The 21,560-nt window shown below is 35.7% G+C and overlaps 1 protein-coding gene across 2 annotated transcripts; it reads left to right on the plus strand.

The window, feature by feature from the left end:
• Positions 1-1,320: 1,320 nt before the first annotated feature.
• On the plus strand, positions 1,321-12,874 carry LOC110672475 (alpha-L-arabinofuranosidase 1). Of its 2 annotated transcripts, none has more exons than XM_021835267.2 (18): positions 1,321-1,556; positions 2,181-2,387; positions 2,968-3,022; positions 3,179-3,390; positions 3,704-3,825; positions 3,920-4,073; positions 5,288-5,357; positions 7,509-7,654; positions 7,769-7,814; positions 7,910-7,962; positions 8,785-8,929; positions 9,392-9,510; positions 9,641-9,712; positions 9,787-9,890; positions 11,023-11,079; positions 11,170-11,368; positions 11,777-11,923; positions 12,496-12,874. In XM_021835267.2, exons 2-18 carry the CDS (start codon positions 2,214-2,216, stop codon positions 12,643-12,645), a joined length of 2,025 nt encoding a protein of 674 aa, XP_021690959.1. In that variant the 5' UTR covers positions 1,321-1,556; positions 2,181-2,213; the 3' UTR covers positions 12,646-12,874. The 2 variants fall into 2 exon arrangements, with proteins under 2 accessions (XP_021690959.1, XP_021690960.1); XM_021835268.2 differs by having other exon boundaries at positions 1,374-1,556; positions 7,527-7,654.
• The last annotated feature ends 8,686 nt before the right edge of the window (positions 12,875-21,560 follow it).

Here is a 21,560-nt window from a genome sequence, read left to right on the forward strand (position 1 = left end):
CAGGGCATAAGCACTAACTATATTTATTGTTTCTCCTTCTAGTACTAGCTTTACTAGTATAATTCTATCTCCTACTATTTTCACAGCTATTACTGCGTCTTTCAATGTCCTGTCTATGATTATGCCCACTCCGTTCTTGTTTCTCTCCTTTTCAGTAAATCACAATTTGTACCCTAAATTACTTACTTTCTTACTTTTATCTCATACCCATTTAGTCTCCTGAATGCAATCAATATTCACCCTTCTCCTTTCCAAGGTATCCACAAGCTCCATTAATTTTTTTGTAAGTGATCCAACATTCCAAGTACCAACCCTGATCCTCCTCCTATCTTGCTCCTTCCTAATTGGTCTCCTTCTATGATATCTTTTGTTATTTTATATGTCTATCTTGTGTTCTGTTCTACTATCTGTTCTACTATCTGTCCTATGTACTAACTTCTTTACCCACACCCGTCCATGATGTGGGAACCCTTGCTCACTTAATACCACACCCGGGCGCCGGCATGGCGCGTCCCTTTCAGTAAATGCCCTACACCCTTGCATATTTTTCACTACATCCGGGCTCCGATGTAGCGCGTCGTTAATAGAGGACGCTCCCAACGTTTATATCATTTGAATCCATATTATAAGGTGTGACGAAATTTTTACGCTGGTTGTCACCTACCGCAACCATCCTCCTTTATCCGGGCAAGAAATAGAGATAAAATTACCTGATTTTTTTATAAAGATTGTAAAAGTTACAAACTTTTACAATCTTTATAAAAAAATCAGGTAATTTTATCTCTATTTCTTGCCCACTAAAGTTGAAACCACTTTCACCATTACCTTTTGCACCTAGTGCTTATACTAGGAAACCAACATGTATTGCTCCATTATTCAATAATTACTTCCTTGATTCAGGTAAATTTAGATAACTAGCTTAATTCTAGTTCTAGATAAATTATTGCACTTTGCCCTCTAGTCTTTTATCGATTTGAATCATGAGCCGAGCTATTTTAATTAGATAATTTAATTTTATATCTTGAATCTATTAGTTAATTTTAATATAAAATATTAAAAATTAAATTACAGCCCAAAAAATATATAATTTAAAATGCACACTTTAACATTTGAATTAATTGTATATTAAAAATTAAAATAAATCTTAGATTTTAATATCGTATAAGTGGATAATTATTGATTAGCGGACGGGACAATAATTCATGAGAGTAGACGGAAGGAAATGCCTTATTGTCTTATCTGATAAATGAAATTAATTACACCTTAAATGGGATCCCACAAAATTTAGGAATTTTTCATACCGAATACAAAAAGAAGGAAATTCTTTAAACAGAAAAAAAGTGAAGTTTGTGTTTTCTTGTAATCCACTGCCTGTTGGATATTGACATTTTGTTGACGTGAAAGCAAAGCCTACAAAAAGACAGCGTACTATACGCGCCGTCCGTAGTCCTAACTCCTACGCCTTCTTATACCCCCATCCACGCACTGATCACTCAATTCCACCACCGCTCTCTTCACTTGCTAGCTGCCTTCAAGACCTGTGCTTTGCCTTTAAGGTTCTTTGTTCTTTATCATCAACATATTAATAATTGCTTCTTTCTTGATTATTTTATTTCACTGTATATTTGTTTTGTTTATGCTCATTTGATGGTTGGATGAATGTGCACAAGTTAGTCTGTTAACCATAACAGCTAACCAACCTAATTTAGCTTTCTTTATCATTATTATTGTTATTTTTTATTGGCAGACTGCAAATTTCTGTTATTTCTGCTCAGCTGGGTCAATGGACTCAATCTTATCTGTTAATTATGACAATATTATTATTATTATTATTATTTTTTTTTTTTTTTTTTTCTGGGCATACTTCATATTTCTGTTTTTTCTTCTCATTTCATTGATGGATCAGTGGACACGATATTATCTTTTAATCATAACGGTCCAATGAGCTATTTTAGCGTTTTTTGCTTTCTGGGTTCAATTTGTGGTTTGCGTATTTCTGTTATATTTGCTCATTTGATTATTTTTTTGCTTTCTGGGTTTAAATGGTAGTTTTCATATTTCTGTTATTTCTGCTTATTTGATTGATGAGTCAATGTGCAGAAGATCATAGCTATTTTTAGTTTTTTTTTTCCCCGGGTTTAGTGGGTCCAAATTGGTCTAACTGAATTGTTTAACGTTAGATTGTGGTGGTGTTGTAAGCGGTGAGTGAACATATGGGTTCGTGGAAGCTTTCTTGCACTCTTCTTCTGAGCTTTTTCTTCGTCGGCCTTTGTTTTACATATCGATGCTCTGCTGTTGAACTTGATGCGAACCTGACTGCACGATTGTTCGTTAATGCTTCTGCGGGTCGGGTGATACCAGAAACGCTGTTTGGAATATTCTTCGAGGTTAGTTTCTCTGCTCACAATTTCAGGCAATTCCTTTACTTCAATTTTGTGGTCTTTTTTCTGTTATTTTGTTTTTGAATTTTTGATGTAATAAGTTCTATGTTATTTGTTTCTCTGGCTATGCTTTTCAATTAATGTTCATATGCATAACTTTTTTCTGAGTACCTATATTTATAGGTGCTCTAGGTACACCTTGCACTCATTAATATGTGGGTACCATGTGATACTGTGGTACTAATACCAAATTTATATATAAATTGAGGAGTATTGCACATGGACTATTTAATAATCTCCCTAATATGCATGCATAATAATTTTGAGGAATTCCATGTACCCTCTGATTGTAGTTGCAACTTGCAAGATCTTTGTTGCTGTAACTTGTTATCTTTATTGGGCAGATCATTATATGCCATGGATCATTGCATAAGGTCAATTGTATCAATTAATTATATTTTGGATTAAACTCAATAAGGAAAAAAAAAAAGAAGTCATGCTCTATTATATGCATGTTGTAAATATTGTTTATAGACAATGATGTTGAGTTCAGGTGGTGATTATTATCTAAAATGTTTTTCTGCAGGAGATAAACCATGCTGGAGCTGGTGGGATATGGGGAGAGCTTGTGAATAACCGGGGTAAATTTCAAAATCATTGATTTCTGAGAGTTCTGTAACAGGAAAGTTTTTATAAATGAATTGGCAGCATAGACTCCCTCAAGTATATATATATATATATATATATATATATATATATATATATATATATATATATATATATTTTTCTCCTTATAGGTTTTGAAGCTGGGGGGCCTAACACACCGTCAAATATTGATCCTTGGTCTATCATTGGTGATGGGTCATCTTTAACTGTATCTACTGACCGTTCTTCTTGCTTTGAGCGTAATAAGGTTGCACTGAAAATGGAGGTGCTTTGTAACAGTAAAGGCAATAATATTTGCCGAGCTGGTGGAGTTGGTATATACAATCCTGGATTCTGGGGCATGGTGAGAACTAGCTAGATCATTATTTTATATATGCATCTTTTTTTATTACTTATGTAAATGAATTGGCAGCATAGACTTTATGCATTTCTTTCATCTTTGTCCAGGTTATTCAAATTATCATAATTAACTTAACGTTGTAAATGATATTTTGTAGGTCATTTTTTTGAGGAGTTTTAATCACGATAGGATTGTCAGATTCTTCTTTGATAATTTTTTCAATAATTGCATAATTTTTCTTGTACGTTTTTTTTTTTTTTTTTTGAAAAAGTGCAGATCTATAGCAATTTATGTTCTAATTCTTTTTCCTTGCCAGAATATTGAACAAGGGAAGACCTATAAAGTGGTTCTGTATGTTCGTTCATTGGGATCGATCAATATATCTGTATCATTGACAGACTCAAATGGATTGCAGACATTGGCTACTGCCAACATTATGTGAGCTACACATGAATATATTATGCAATTCTATTGATATTCTGTGATCAATATTTTCTTGCAAACCTGTAGTTAGCGTTTTGCATGCTTGCAGAGCTTCTGCTTCTGATGTTCTCAACTGGACAAAGGCAGAGGTTTTATTGGAAGCCCAAGGAACAAATCATAATTCCAGACTTCAATTGACAACATCCCAGAGAGGTGTAATATGGTTTGATCAAGTTTCAGCTATGCCCTTAGACACATACAAGGTAGTTTTTTTTTTTTTTCTTCTTTTTTATCCAAGCTTATCACCAAAGAAATTTACTTTTCAGGAGCTATTTTTCTTCTCTGTCCCAATTTTCATCTCAACTCTCTACCTCACATTTATCATTGTGAATTAGTTTTTATCCTGTCCCATGCAAGACAACTAGTTAAGATATGCATTTGAAGGTCTTTTTTGTTAACTATACAATTTATTTCAATTTTATTTTAATAATTCTTATTATAGTAAAGGTCTCCCTGCCTAGTCTGATGAAGTCATTGCCACAATATAACATAATTTTTTAGTCGATTTCTTGAGATGAAGGGACATTTTCAAGAGATGTAAAAGATTGTTTTAATGCAGATCAGAAGAGGTTAGCAACTACAGTTTCCTTTGCACATTGTTCTCCTCCCACACACATCACCCACCCCACACCCCCCCCCCCCCCACCCTCCCCCCGCGGGCAACAACCTACCAAAAACTGAAAAGAAATTCTAGATTTTGTTTCTCAAGAATTCATTATTAAATTCTCATTAAAAGATATAAAATATAAAAAATAAATTTCATGGGGAAATTGATGGAAAATAGACATTAAATCATTCATTGACTACTCAATGAAATGTTACTGTTCAAACCACTATTAATATTTCTAAAATTAGAATTTTTCCATCTTGGCTTTCAGAAAGTTACATCCTCTTATATATATATATATATATATATATATATATGGAGGAAAAGCATGAGCAGTGTAGGCTGCAGAATCTCATGTTGGTAGATTTAATTGTAGATTTAAGGTTCCGTTGGTCATTGCAAACTTTCCCTTTTTCAAACTGCTTCTCAACTTTCATTAAATATTTTGTGGTTGGAAGAAATTTCTTTTTTATTTACTTTTGAAAAGCAATCAAATTCATACTTCTCTGAAAAGAGAGTCAAACGTGTCTTTCAGAGTGCAAACCAGTCCAATATCAAATGCACCCTAATTTTGTGAAAGTTAGGAACTAGAATTTCAGCATATGGGCATATATGATTTGAACTTTAACTCCAGTTTTGAATTGAAACTTCCAGTATCTGATGATTTATAGAGGCCATTGGAGATAAAACTATGAACCTGAAAGGTTGCCTTGCTAGTGTCTTAATTGTTCCTCTGAGAGAGTTTCTTGTCATGAGGATAAAACTGTGCTATAGTGTCTAATTATTTGGGCAAATTTCATACTGTTACAGGGGCATGGTTTCCGAAATGAGCTTGTTGAAATGCTTGCAGACATAAAACCTCGGTTTATCAGATTTCCAGGTACATAAGATACGAAGTGATATTATTTGTGTTAAATTTTCCATAAATCTGGGTCTCATTATATAGGCTTTAGGTTTAGAATATGTAAACTGAATTGCTGAGTTCAAATTTTTGCTGCTTGTTTGTTGGCCATATCATTTTATATTGTGATATTTCATTGTTTGTATTTTTATGTGTAGATAACAACTACACATGCCTTTCCCTTCCAATATTGCTGCACTTAATGAGGTTTTCATTTTCATGCATATGTCTTCAGAGTCAAAATTTTGTAATCCGAAAAAATTAGCATGAAATTGAAGGGTTTAATCTTTTTCTTTCTTTAATAATTCTTGGGACCTTCCATTTCCCTTATTTCATATATATTCCCCCACCCTGAACTGCAATGCCAATTGGAACAGCAAGCCTACAAGTTAATCAAATCAAATGAGTGTGTCACTTTGTCCATCTTCTTTTCCAGTTTTCCCTATATTACTTGATTGATCAGAGTTGGTGGATAATTTAAATATGCTATTATATTAATATTACAAAGCCAAGATAGATCTTCATCCTATTCTATGCTAACCACACAAAAAAAAGTCATAACAATGTTATAAGATAGCTCAGGAAAAGCTAAACGGAGAAATAAAGTTAAAAAAACAAATTCACAGCACCAATATTTCTGAACATTATATCTATGTAAGGCTTCCCTTTGATTCACATGGACAAGTTTTATTTGATTGTGGAACAGAAACCTTTTTCATCCTAAGAGATCAAACAAGCTCTTGTTTGTATGCATCCTTCTAAATTACTTTGTGCATTTTTTTTTTCAGTTTCATGTGTGAAATAACACAGGAAAATTAATCAATGCAAAGTATGTTCATAGTCAACCAAAGCCAAAACTTTGGAAAGAATCACTTGTTCTTTGCCTTTACACAAAGAATATCACTTTTTTTTGGAGTTGTCTTACTCTTTTCCCAGCCTCCTTGTCATCATAAGTAATCACTGCTGACCACTATTCACCACCATCATAAGTAATCACTGATGTCATGGGTGGCCATTGCTAATCATTGTCATCTAAAGTTAGCTATTAATTTTCATTGCTTGTTGCCAACCAACACCAGCCGTCATAATTGCCTGCTGACCACCACCAACAATCTTCATTTGTCTGGAGATTGTAATTAGTAAATACGTACATAAGTGACCAACTTTCTGATTATAAAATGACATGAAAAGAAGTCATTTTCTTTGAAATCTGTCCTATAATTATTATTATTATTATTTTGAAAATGGAAATCTGTCCTATAATTAAAGTAACCATAGCCCGAAACAAATGCTCACTTTCTTTTCCTTCTCTCTCCTCTTCTTCTTCTTCTTTTTTTTTTTTTTTTTGGTCAGAGAAGAGGGGGGCAGGGGGAGGGGGGAATTGTTGGGCAAAGAAGTTGTCAGTGTAGAAATGTGTTTCCCATTGCTTGAAATGCCAAATTTAACATCTGCTTATTCCCAAATCTTTTCTCACAAGAGATTCTTGCCTTTAAACTAATGCTAAAGTTTATATTCGAAGCTTATGAGAAAATGGTAGTAATATATGTGTAATAGGAATGAAGAAATTCTACTCGTATATTCATAGTGATTTTGATATACATATATACACTCTTCTTCCTACATGATCGTAAATAGGAATGTAAATTCCTATGATTATGCTCTAATATAGTAACATAATCTAAACTAGTTAGAAACATACGTATGCAGTTGACCTTCCATAAAAATACGCTGTGGGATTAATCCCAAAGAAAAGCAAGCTCACCACTGTCATACATTTTGGCCATCTTTTTTCTCTTTATTTCTTTATGAATTCTTAGCTACTTGGGGATGGTCATCTGTGTAATGGGAAAATTTAAATGCCGGAAACTTACTGAAATTAACTTTGATTATTGTTACTTGGGAGTTGGGACTGGGTAGAGCTGGATGCTATTATACTGATTGTTCATTTATCTAATGATCATTGGGCTACTCTTGGTTGGTAATCCAATTTCTCAAAAATTTCAAATTCACTGTATCATTTATGTTGGACTAAGTCTATCCTTCTACACATCCAGAGTCAATATAGTTTTATGGTCTTTTAAAAGGTTTGCATCTGACTAATGCCATAACTTTTCAATCACATTGTGTTAGGTGGCTGTTTTGTTGAAGGTGAATGGTTAAGAAATGCATTTCGATGGAAGGAAACAATTGGACCATGGGAGGAGAGACCTGGGCACTTTGGTGATGTTTGGATGTATTGGACTGATGATGGACTTGGTTATTTCGAGTTTCTTCAAGTAGGTATCTTAATTTTTTCTGCAGATGCAGGATGACATTGTTTTCTTTAAAATTTGAATTTCTTGACATTATATGTTGATTTAGTATTATAATACCTTCAATGGTTTGTGCAGCTAGCAGAAGATCTTGGTGCATTGCCAGTATGGGTATTCAACAATGGTACTTTCCTGATACTAGATGTTTACAAATTTTCCCTTCTCTTAGTCTGGTTGATTTATTCTTTTGTGGTACTTTTGGCATTGTGAACTTTGCAGGAATCAGCCATCAGGATCAAGTTGATACCTCCACCATTTCACCTTTCGTGCAAGTATGTCTGCAAGTTCATTACTTCTGTTTGCATGAACCCAGGCCAAAAAGTTATTTTCTAATTTGAAGGCTACTCTTTCAATTGAACCAGTTGTGGTTAAAATATCCTGCTTGAACTTGATCTACTTTCTATCAATTTACATGAATTAAAATGTTACAGTAGGCTCATAGTTCATTGGTGATGCAGCCCAGAACCCAGAACGATGGATGTGATGCCCATAACACTTTTTAGCTTCAGTGTTTGTGCAGGATATGGTGGGGCGGGATTTAGGTGATCTTGCATATTCAAATATTTTTAAAAATTTTTTTTTTTTTTTACTCTGATGTTTAAAATTGGGTATTTCAGGTTTGAATATAACTATATATTTTAAAATGCTGCATCCTTAAGGGGGATATTATTCATATTATTCTTGGAAGAGTTAAAAGAGTAGGAAAACCAAAAACAACTTGGAACTTATACAAGTCATATTTTTTTAGTTTGAGCTCTAAATGCAGTACTTAGGCACAGCTGTTTGCATAATTTATATTGTGGTCCCCTTTGGCCTTTTGCATTTGTATTTTCCTTGGTTTGGATCTTCAACTTAATGAATGGATAATTTTCTGCTTTTGATACCAGGATGATAAATCTTTTATGCTAAAGAAAAATAGTAAATTTTCCTTTAGTTCTGAGTTTCATGGCAAGTCAATAACGGACATCAGAACACTTTCCTCCTAATTCATATTGTTGGCTTCATTTATGTACGGCAAAAGTAAAATTAATAAGTTGTCACAAAATAGTTTTGCTCTTCTGGTATTGGCAACCTAGAACTTGTTTCAATTGTAGGAAGCTCTTGATGGAATTGAGTTTGCTCAAGGTGATTGTGGTTCTAAATGGGGCTCAATTCGAGCTGCAATGGGACACCCAGAGCCTTTTGACTTGAGATATGTTGCTGTTGGAAATGAGGATTGCGGAAAGAAGAATTATCAAGGTTTGACTTACCGCATGCTACGTCAACTTCGTGGATTTTGTCTAGTTTTATGTGCTAACACCAGTTGACACATGCACATATATCTCTTCTTTGCATCAGATCAAAGAATCTGATTTGAGTCTATATCAAGTATCTTTGTACATCAAATTCAAGCTAGTTTTTATCCATTTAAATCGTATATTTCTTTATTGTCGTCTTTTTAAGACCTTGAAGAAAATAGTTGTGGGAGTCTATAGGACTGAAATTGTGTTTCAAATTTGCAACATAATCTATTATTCAGTTTGCAAAGATCACTTATCATGACTTTCCATTTATATAATTTTGTGATTATATCTCAATTTCACATTAGCCCATAGTGGACAAAGATGGTTTTTTTCCTTGACAAAAGTTGTCCAAAATGTATGCAAATGTTATTCTATTCTTTGTTTGTGAGCTCTAATTTATGCATCTTCTGTTGATCAGGAAATTATCTCAAGTTTTATGATGCTATAAAACATGCCTATCCTGACATCAAAATAATCTCAAACTGTGATGGTTCTTCCCGCTCTTTAGATCACCCTGCTGATTACTATGATTTTCATGTAAACATCTTGTCACTGGACTTGTAATTTCTCATCAATAGTTTAATGTTTCTATTATCCTTCTTTTCATTGTACTATTTGTGTATAATGCAACAGAGTCTCAACCTTTTTTCTGTGATTTCTTAACTAGGTTTATACATCTGCCAACAACTTGTTTTCTATGGTGCACAAATTTGATCGAACCTCACGCAACGGTCCCAAGGTATTATTTTTTAAAACTAATTTGGTATACAGTCATTCATTGTGATGAATTGTCCTAGTTTCACTATATTTCAGGCTTTTGTGAGTGAGTATGCTGTGACTGGAAAAGATGCTGGCACAGGAAGTCTTTTAGCTGCACTTGCTGAAGCTGCATTCCTCATTGGGCTTGAAAAAAACAGGTTTGATGTAGTTATAAGAAATTGCATTTATGATATTTGGCAAAGGAATGCCATTGTTTTAGGAGGGGGGTTAGTAATTATTCAAAGTTGAAACAATTGTTTTCTTTTTCCTTTTTTAAATATTCAATTTTATCAGATTCGTTTTTTTTTTTTTTTCAATTATTATCACCTTTTATTGTTGGTAGCATTGTGTATATGATAGGAATCATCCTATAAGATGTGCATGTAAGCTGAACTGGTGCTGAATTGGCATGTTAATGTGGTTAGGCAAGCTAACTTTGACTTCAGTTACTGCTGAGGCCCAATTTGAAGCTATGCATTCCCCTTCATTCTTCCATTCTTTCACACCCAATCTGCATATCTGCAAAATTTTTTGGGGTTAGACAGCTTCAAGTGGGCTCTGTTCTAATAATTAAATCCTACTCAGCCAGCCTAACCATATTAACATGTCAATTCAATGGCAGCTCAGTATTGATGCATGCCTCTGCTCATGATTCTTACTCTTGGATATAATTGTGTTAGGTTAAGAATCCTATCAGAGAATTATAGAAGATTTAGAAGAGAAGAGAAGAGAAAGATTAGAATGAAAGATAGAAAGAAGAGAAGAATAGATTGTTCCTGAATGAAGTACAAGAAATAGCTACTGAGCTTTACATAGCAGCTTAGTAACCAATCTACTACTGAGAGTAGTTACAACAGCTCAACAACTTTAGTAACTGCCTCTCTCCTAATTCCCGCCAAACATACCCCTAAGCTAACTCTATAAACTAACTCCCAACATTCCTAGGTACTCTCTATTTCTTTCTATACTTCCTCCTCTGATACATAACAATTTGCTACTGTGGGAGGAAATTGTAAACTGAAGGGATTGGATAAAATTGATTATTTATGCTTAGTTCAGAATTGATGAGATCATTATCTTTTTTATCCCTCCACCTTCTTCTTCTTCTTGAAGAAAAGGATGGGTGGACATATTCATTAGTTATATCAATTCATAATGGACTTGAAAAGTTCTCTAATGGCTTCCTGTGAAGCTTGTAATTCACATTTGATTCCTACTCAAAGTCTTTTTCTGTGTTTCTGAACCCTTCAGAAGGCTATTATACTGAGGTCTCTATTTTCTTCATGGCAGTGATGTTGTTGAGATGGCAAGCTATGCACCACTTTTTGTACATGTCAATGACAGGAGGTACATGTTTTCTTTTTCTTAAAATTCAATTGTGTAACAGGATATATCACTTTATTCATGTTTGCACTAATTGAAAAATTGGTGCTGAAGGTGGAACCCAGATGCAATTGTCTTCAACTCCTCACATCAATATGGAACTCCTAGCTATTGGGTGCAACGTTTCTTTATGGATTCAAGTGGAGCAACTCTTCTTAATTCTACCCTTCAAATAAACTCCTCTACTTTACTTGTTGCATCTGCAATTATTTGGCAGGACTCAGTGGATAGTAAAAGTTACCTAAAAATAAAGGTATTACCATTTTCTTCTGTTCAACTTGGGCATATTCTAATACTCAGCAGTGCATAGAGAGATCATGTTTCATACTGAAATTTTTAGTTCTATGGCCAACTTTGTTCTGTTTTCATATGGAAATATGGATATTATTTAAAACCCAAATATATCACAATGTCAACTGTGTCTAGTTTTTGTATCTTCTCAATTTGAACAAACTTCCACTCTTTTGACAACTTGCAACATATAATAGAATGGGAGACTTTATAAGTTCTCATGATTAAACATTCCTGCTCTTTAGCCGCAATATTCAGATGCTTTTCTAGATAATTTGCATCCATAATTTTAACTGAAGTTCAAAGAAATTGAAATATATTTGATTTATTTTGGGGTACGGCTACTAATTTCAGGTGAATATATTTTCAGATTGTGAACTTTGGGAGCAATACAGTAAGTCTCAAAATTTCTATTGAGGGATTGGAGGACAATTCCATACAGCAGTCTGGATCAACAAAGACTCTACTCACTTCTGCTAATCTAATGGATGAGAATACCTTCAAGGAGCCAAATAAGGTATCTGCCAATTATTCTCCTCTCTCACCCTTTGTTAGGAAAACATGTTCTCCACTTCGTACGAGAATATAAAATTTTTTAAGAAAGAATGTTTCCTCACACTTGTCTGCAATTAATAGCAGAGACTTGTAATAGAATCTTTGTATCTCTGCAGTTAATTGGTTTCAATTCCATTCAACCTTCTTATATTTCCTTCTGTGCCACTTTGTCTTCTTGTGAATCATTATAAAACAATTAGCTGTTTAGGACTTTCATGTGTTCATGTCTCAAGCATTCAGTGCAATAAATTTTGAATGGAAGTGTTTATGATCCTCTTGCACTATCCTCAGCAGTGAAAAAAGCAGATAATCATTAAACCACGTAATATTCTTGTGTTTGCTTCTCTCTCTTTTCTACTGTGTTAATGTATACTTTTTTGCTAACATACAACACTGCCAAAATTCTCAAGAAACTGAAGGAGGGCAATTGTATTCCTCATAACTTGATAGATTAAAACTACAGGCATATAGTAGGGGAAATGCAGGGCTATTATGTTGCTCCCTCTTAATGTTTCTACTTTAAACGTTATGCAGGTGGGGCCTATGCAAAGTCTGCTTGACAACGCTGGCAAGGACATGGATGTTGTACTCTTGCCATTTTCTTTAACTTCATTTGACTTGTTAACAGAAGCAAACAATATCAGGATCACAGATACTGATTCTTTCTCCATATCTTCAATTTAAAAACACAAAACAACGCAGTTGTATGGAAAAAGAAAAGAAAAAAAAAAAGAGAAACGTTTAAATAAGCGTTTGGCCAGCATATTTGATCTTTGTCAATGTAGTTGGCAAACATAAGAATATAAATATCTATATATCTATGCTCCTGGCTTCCATTATCAAGCCTGTATATCTTTTCCTGGACTCACTTTTTATTGGAATAATTACATTATAGCATTGTCAGTTTCTCTTACATTATTTGATGCAGTTATTCAGTACTCGTTCTCAAAACATTTTTTTTGTACGATTGGCGCTTACTAGAATCTGAATTTGAGACCTTATAGTTCTAGAAATGACTCTAGCACTCTTCCTCTTACATTTTTTAATTGGTATTGAAACCTGATGTCTCACCCGGTCGTAGGTTTACTGGGCTCCCCAGCTGTGTCTTCAATACCTACGCGTTACAAAGTAATGCGCTAAGCAATTTTGCTTAGTGGTGTCAAATATAAAGAAATATACACTAAAATAAAGTAAATAAAGTGTTTATGAATTTTTGGTGGTGCTGTATGTCAGTAGATTGGATTTAGGTATTTGAATTTAATAGTACTTGAATTACTGCCCGTGTAGCCTATATACTGACCAGACTGGATAAACGGATATACTGGCACTGGGTACCTAGTACCTCGAGCCGTCACACCATCGGTCACAAAGTGTCTCCCAGTGTGCAAATAGCGTGGCTAAAAAGCCATATAGTCAATTTGGCGATAAGCCAAAAATAAATACACAATATGTATAGCCGTAGGCTATTAAAGTCACAGTGCGGCATAATAAGCAGTAAAAACACAGTATGGCATGAAGCCATTTACAGAACAGCTGTCAGAATCCTATTGGCATGTCAACCTATCCAAATTAGTCAACTAGGCACACTATGGCACCTTATAAATTAATTGTTTAATTCTTCAATTTTTAGAGTTTACTAACTATTATGTAATTCATAAGTCAATGCATATGTTGACCTTTTTTATAGATAATTTATTTCTAGCATCAACATGTCACATATTGTAATTCAATATGCTGCCAATATAGTGCAATTTACCATTTTGATAAGTTGGCATTCATTGTCAAATTGCTTCAAGCATCATTTTATGTAAATGTCAAATTCTCAATTTTTGGTGTGCTAGATTGGTCTAGCTTAAACTCCTATTTCTCTTGGTTTTAGCTTTTGGTCAAAGAAGCAAAATTGTAGCTCTATGTCTTATTGCACGCGGGGCAAAATTTTAGGTCATTCCGAGTTGTATAGACCAAGATATGGTCAATTTACTAAAGCTGGACAAATTACATCTTTAGTGCAAAATTTGGTCAATTTTAGGTCACTTTTAGTCCTGGCAGTTTTGGTACCCGAATTTGTACAAGATATTTGACTTGGTTCTGGTCATTTCTGGGCTTTGGTGTTTTCATAAGAATTGTAGCTCTATGTCTAAGCTAACCATGGTAAAAATTTCAGGTCAATTGGACCTGTTTTGAGTGAGTTATGGTCATCTTAATGATTACTGTTCATATGATCAAAAATCTGGGTTGCAAGGTTGCTATTTCAGATTTGGTCATTTTTAAAGTCAGTTTCTAGGCAGAATTTTAGCAACATTTCTACATGAAAAGTTGGCCTATTTGGTGTCTAGTTTCACCCCCCATTGGCCTCATGCCAATTGGGTTCACAGTTTGGCACTTATGACCTAATTTAGGTACTGCCTTCAATACACAACCTGCACAAAGCACATACACTTCTAAAATGATATTCCTTCTCCTCCTCATTACTTCAATATTCAATTAATGGCACTTCCATATATATATTGTACACAATTCCAGCATAATTTTGGGCAGAATATTCAAGTGCTCAATGCACACAATTCACCATTAAGTTTTAATATTCACTTCCACCAAAATTCAACATATCTCCATATCAATATTACACATACACTTCAACATATTCATACTTCAATATCAATTACACATGCTGCTCACAATTTAACACTATCATATCCCATTAATAAACTTCATATTCACACCCAAATTCATGACATTATAGGCTGCCAAACATGACAGTTTGCTCAAAGCATTAAGGTTCCATTTCACACCCTTAATTCAAGCACTACATGCACATACTTAAATTTTAACTTACTACATCCTCCATTTGAGTTAATCAACCATAATTTCCATCCATTAGAGGTAAGAAAAACTCAAATACAACACATAATCATAGCTGCTGAAAATGGACCATTTCATTTCTCAAGATTTTCTTCATTTCTCTTCACCAAAATACTCACCTCAACCTAAACACAAGGTTTACTAAAGCAAGGGAGAGGTTTTGGACACTTACCTATTTTTGTAGCTTGCTCAAACCTCACTAAACTTCTTCTTTTTGCTGCCAATGTCTTCCCCAAGCTGAGTATGCAAGGTTTAAAGTAGGAACCAAGTGGAAATAATGACTAAATCAATGGTGCATGGTGATGGAACTCATTTGGCCATGGTGGACTTCAATGGAGTTCTCTCGGCTGGTTATTTCTCAAGGTTGAAGATGATGGTTTCTGTCCACAAATAACTTGTATAGCTATCCCAAATTAGGAGTTAGTGGAGCACTAGGTAATAGTTTAATGGTTAATTAGTTAAAGTTCCACTATTTGCACATTTAGCTCCATTCTTTTACTATTTACACATTGTATCCTATTTTAATTTTTCATGTCATTTCTAAAGTGTAATATCATTTATTTTTAATGGACATTGAGGTCAAAAGGCAACTCTAGGTGTCAAATGACAAAAATGCCCGACTTCGGGTTATATTCCTGATTTTTCAGTAACACCGATTTTTGTCTGTTTTTCAATTTTTCGTTTTTCTTTGTACTAATTTATTAATTTTTCTTTGATATTTCTAGTGTCAATTACATAAACCTTTATTTATGTCTCGAAATTAAATTCCAAGGGTTCCCCGCGGTCCTGGGGTTGGCAACGGCCTTCCCAGTGCAGTCACCCATCGCTACGGTGCTGGCTTGTTTAACTTAGCTTCATTTTCTCTCTTTCACTTTTCTTTGATTTTTCTTGTATTTTCTTTTTATTTATTTCATCATTATATGTCTGTTCACTATCACTGAAGTGTAGTTCCAGACATCCTGACTTGCCTGGACTGATATTTGGCCACTAGAGCAACAGAACGTACAGAACACGTATAATGGAGATGTTACAACTCTTCCCCTCTAAATAAAAATTTCTTCCTCGAAATTTACCTGATGTGAAGAGCTGAGGGAACTGTTGCCTCATTGTCTCCTCGCTCTCCCATGTTGCCTCTTCCATGTTGTGGTGTCTCCATAGGATTTTCAATAGTGGAATTGTTTTGTTTCTGAGCTCTTTTACCTCTCGTGCCAAGATTTTAATTGGTTCTTCTTCATATGTCAGGTCAGGTTGTACTACTATTTCTTCTGCTGAGATGACATGTGAAGGATCTGATCTGTATCTTCTGAGCATTAAGACATGGAACACATTATGTATCTTGTCCAGCTCAGGTGGTAAGGCTAGTCTGTAGGCTACTGGTCCCACATGTTCAATAACTTCATATGGGCCAATAAACCTAGGGCTTAATTTTCCCTTTTTCCCGAATCTCAACACTTTCTTCCACGGTGATACTTTGAGAAATACCTTCTCTCCAACTTCATACTCAATGTCTTTTCTCCTCAAGTTAGTATAAGATTTCTATCAGTCTGAGGCAACTTTCAAATTGGCCTTTATCAGTTTCACCTTTTCCTCTATCTGTTTTATCAGGTCTGGCCCCACTAGCTTATCTTCACCCAACTCAGTCCAACATACAGGTGTTCTGCATTTTCTCCCATACAGTGCTTCATAGGGTGCCATTTGTATGCTAGCTTGATAGCTATTGTTGTATGCAAATTCTGCCAGTGGAAGGTATCTTTCCCAACTTCCCTCAAACTCAATAACACAACTTCTCAGCATATCCTCGAGGACCTGGATTATTCTTTCTGACTGTCCATTCATCTGAGGATGAAAAGCCGTACTAAAATGGAGTTGTGTGCCTAAGGACTCTTGTAATTTCTTCCAAAATCTAGATGTAAACCTCGGGTCTCTATCAGATATAATGGAAAGCTGAATTCCATGTAGTCTAACTATCTCACTGATGTACAATTCTGCTAACTTTTCCAGTGAGTAGTCAATTCTGACTGGCAGAAAATGTGCTGATTTGGTCAACCTATCCACAATCACTCATACTGCATCATGCTTTTTCTGAGTGAGAGGTAGACCACTGACAAAGTCCATAGTGACTCGGTCCCATTTCCATTCAGGTATGTTTATGAGCTGTAAAAAACCTGATGGAACTTGATGTTCTACTTTGACTTACTGATATGTCAAGCATCTAGTTACATAGTCAACTATGTCCTTCTTCATATCTGGCCACCAGTATCGGAGTTTCAGGTCATAGTACATTTTTGTGCTTCCTGGGTATAAAATACACACTGTTATGTGCTTCTCTCAGAATACTGGTTTTCAATTCTTTATCATCTAGAACATACACTCTTTCTTTATAGTACAGGCACCCATTTTCTTTTACTTCATATTCAGTTTCCTTCCCTTCAGTGATTTTGCCCATAACAGCCATTAATTTCTCATCTGTCTTCTACCCATCCTGTATCTGTTGTAACAGATTCGACTTCACTTGCAACTCAGCCAAAATAACTCCATCATGAGTTAAGGACAGTTGGGCATTCAGAGATCTTAATGCCATAATAGATTTTCTGCTCAAGGCATCAGCAACTACGTTTGCCTTCCCAGGGTGGTAGTCAATCACACAATCATAATATTTCAGGAATTTAATCCATCTCCTCTGTCTCAAATTAAGTTCCTTCTGGGTTGGTAGATACATCAGACTCTTATGGTCTGTTTATATGTAGCATTTTTCTCTATACAAGTAATGCCTCAATATCTTCAATGCGAAGATAATTGCTGCTAACTCTAAATCATGAGTAGGGTAATTCTTTTCATGTTGCCTTAACTGCCTGAAAGCATATGCGACCACTTTCCCTTCTTGCATGAGTACACACCCTAACCTATTATGTGAGGCATCACTGTAGACTACAAAGTCTTTTTCCAATACTGGCTGTGTTAACACTGGTGCCTCTGTCAACATAGCCTTTAGCCTCTCAAAACTAGCTTGACACTTGTCATTTCAGTTAAATTTCATATTCTTGTGTAGTAATTTGGTCGTTAGAGTAGCTATCAGGGAAAATCCCTTTACAAATCTTCTATAATATCCAACTAACCCCAAGAAACTTCTGATCTCAGTTGTATTTCTAGGAGGTTTCCATTCCATCATTGCTTCAATCTTCTTGGGATCCACTCTAATCCCCTCAGCTGATACTACATGTCCAGGGAATGCAATCTCATTCAACCAGAACTCACACTTGGACAATTTAGCATACAATTTCTTCTCTTTTAGAGTCTGTAGAATAATTCTCAAATGCTCATCATGTTCTGCTTTGTCTTTGGAATACACCAGGATGTCATCAATGAAGACCACTACGAACTGATCTAAGTATGGATGGAAGATATGATTCATAAGGTATATGAATGCTGCTAGAGCGTTTGTTAACCCAAATAGCATCACCAGGAATTCATAATACCCATACCGAGTTCTAAATGTAGTCTTAGGCACATCTGCATCCTTAACCCTTAGCTTGTGATACCCCGATCTGAGATCAATCTTAGAAAACACACTGGCTCCCTTCAACTGATCAAACAGATCATCAATTCTAGGCAACAGATACTTGTTCTTCACTGTTACTCTATTTAACTGCCGGTAGTCAACACATAACCTCAGTGTACCATCTTTCTTCTTAACAAACAGTACTGGAGCTCCCCACAGTAACACACTGGGGCGTATAAACCCCTTGTCTAGTAATTCTTGCAGCTGAATTTTCAACTCTTTCAATTCAGCAGGTGCCATCCTATACGGAGCAATTGAAATTGGAGCTCTACCCGGCATAATCTCAATAGCAAATTCAACTTCCCTTTCTGGTGGTAAACTAGGCAATTCCTTAGGAAATACCTCAGAGAAATCCCTTACTGTGGGTATGTCAGACAAGTCAAGTTTACCCTGCCTAGTGTCAACCACATGTGCCAGATAGGCTTCACCCCTTTTCTCAACCATCTCCTTGCAACTGTAGCTAAGATGACATTGGACAAGAAATTTTTCCTTTCATCCACAACTATTATTTCTTTGTTCTCAGCAGTTTTCAGAGAGATTCTCTTCAATTTACAATCTACTATTGCCTGATGATGGGATAACCAGTCCATTTCCAAAATCACATCAAACTCATGGAAAGGCAGTTCGATTAAGTCTGCTGAGAACTCTTTCCTTTGAATCTTCAATGGACAACCCTTATACACCTTGTTTACTACCACACTGTGGCTTAACGAATTTGTGACCAGGATGTCTTGGTCACTTTCCTCTACTAGTATTCCCTTTTCTACAAGCAGCTTAATACAAATATATGAATGAGTAGATCCAGGATCCACTAATGCATGCACAAAAGTATTATAGAGGAGGAATGTACCCTTGATGACATCTGGAGCATCCTGTTCCTCCTATGCCCTTATAGCATAGGCTCTGGCTGGTTTTCTACCTTCTGCTCTCTCCACAGATTCTTATACAGGTTTTTGTGAAGTACTGGCTGCCTCAGCCTTACCCGGCTTTCTACCCTTTGGAGCTGGAGGGGTAAGCTTATCAGTTGATACCGGAGTGGATGTAGCAATTCTGCAAGGACAATCTCGGACTAGGTGGTCTATAGATCCACATCGTAAACAAGCACCTATCATCCTCCAACATTCGCCCTTATGCCATTTTTGGCAATGTGGGCAAGAAACAGATACTATTGGGGCTGGTCCCCTGTACCCTGTCCCTGGAGAGCTAGCCATTGAAGGGGTGGACTGGCCTCTCCTTAGTGCAAAGTGAGATTTGGGCCTCTGTGACTAACCCTGACTTGGTGCTTTACTGAAACTCTGAGTAGGCGAACCTCTGAATTTTTTACTAAGGGCAAAAGATGTACCGGTCTGACCCTGACCTCTTTTCTGCTGTTTGTCCCTTATGTTTCATTCTAACTTTTTCAACCTTCAGTGCAGCTTCCACTAATTTGGCAAACTCTGTAATCCCCAAGGCTGCAATCATTACTTTAATGTTTTCATTGAGTCCTTCCTCAAATCTCTTGCATCTCTCTGCCTCATTAGGGACTATTTCTCGCCCATAGCGGCTCAGTCTGACAAATTCTCTTTCATATTCAGCCATTGCCAGCTGTCTTTGGCGTAGGGTAAGAAACTCCCTTCTTTTCTCTTCCAGGTATACACTGCCCACATACTTCTTTCTGAACTCAGTGAGAAAGAAATCCCAATTTATTTGTTCTGGTGGCACCTCACTAGTTACTGTATCCCACCATTGGTATGCATCATCTTGCAGTAGTGATACAGCAGCTTCCAAATTCTGCTCTGGAGTACAATGAAGTTGTTTCAAGACTCTTCCAGTTCTATCCAACCAGTTTTCAGCTGTGATAGAATCATTTTCCCTTTTGCCCAGAAAATCCACTGCTCCAAACTTCCTGAGTCTCTCCATATGGGATTTTTGTTGTGGAGGTGGTGGTGGTGGCATAACTCCTGCCATCTGTCTAAAGAACTCAGCCATTTGCTGAAATGTGGCTGGTGCACCTGGTACTGGTGGAGCAGGTTCCCTCCTGTCTCCTGGTTCAATCATAGATGGAGCATGACTTTCCACTTCCTCATTGACTGCTCTCTTTGATGTGGAGTCCATATTCTGATCAAAATAACAAATCAAATCAAAAGATCTGCATTAGCGTCATCTTAACACTTATAATTCAATGCATGATATGCAATCTATTTAGGTCCAGAAACACCTAAACCATGCTCTGATACCACTAAATGTAACACCCCTCACCTGTCTATAGAATAGCCAAGTAAGGCGTGCTATACGGCGTGCCGGAACACCTAGTATGTGATTATTTCATTTCCTAAGCTCAATTTGATTTTAAGAAGTCTTTTATGTAATATTCATATATTGTTGATACTATTTTCATACTTTAATAAAATCAGTGTTTCAAGATTGATAATAAAAATTTGGCAAAGTGCCATCTGTATTTCAGACAAACTGTCCTTTCAAACCTGTTGAAAAGAGTTTAATATGATAATATCAAAATCTCAAATATTTCATAGTCTCTATTTCTCAGTAAAGTCAATAGACTTTTACAATCATTAAACAATTCCATAATACAGTCCATAATAATTCAAATATATCCAAAAAATCTCCATGTTATTTAATATGTACAAAATATTACAAACTTTAGAGCTTTCATAACATTACCAAATACAAGGCCGAATTTCAAAAATACAACAAAAGTACAAAATACAAGATATCCTAAGTCCTACCATGTATGCAATGCAGTGCAGATGACTCTGGACTCCTGTGCAGATCTGATGTCTCACCCGGTCGTAGGTCCACTGGGCTCCCCAGCTGTGTCTCCAATACCTACGCATTACAAAAGCAACGCGCTAAGCAATTTTGCTTAGTGGTGTCAAATATAAAGAAATATACACTAAAATAAAGTAAATAAAGTGTTTACAAATTTTTGGTGGTGCTGTATATCAGTAGACTGGATTTAGGTATTTGAATTTAATAGTACTTGAATTACTGTCCGTGTAGCCTATATACTGACCAGACTTGATAAACGGATATACTGGCACTGGGTACCTAGTACCTCGGGCCGTCACACCATCGGTCACAAAGTGTCTCCCGGTGTACAAATAGCGTGGCTAAAAAGCCATATAGTCAATTTGGCGATAAGCCAAAAATAAATACACAATGTGTATAGCCGTAGGCT

The sequence above is a fragment of the Hevea brasiliensis genome, chromosome 5 (genome assembly GCF_030052815.1).
Source record: "Hevea brasiliensis isolate MT/VB/25A 57/8 chromosome 5, ASM3005281v1, whole genome shotgun sequence".
Lineage (NCBI taxonomy): Eukaryota > Viridiplantae > Streptophyta > Magnoliopsida > Malpighiales > Euphorbiaceae > Hevea > Hevea brasiliensis.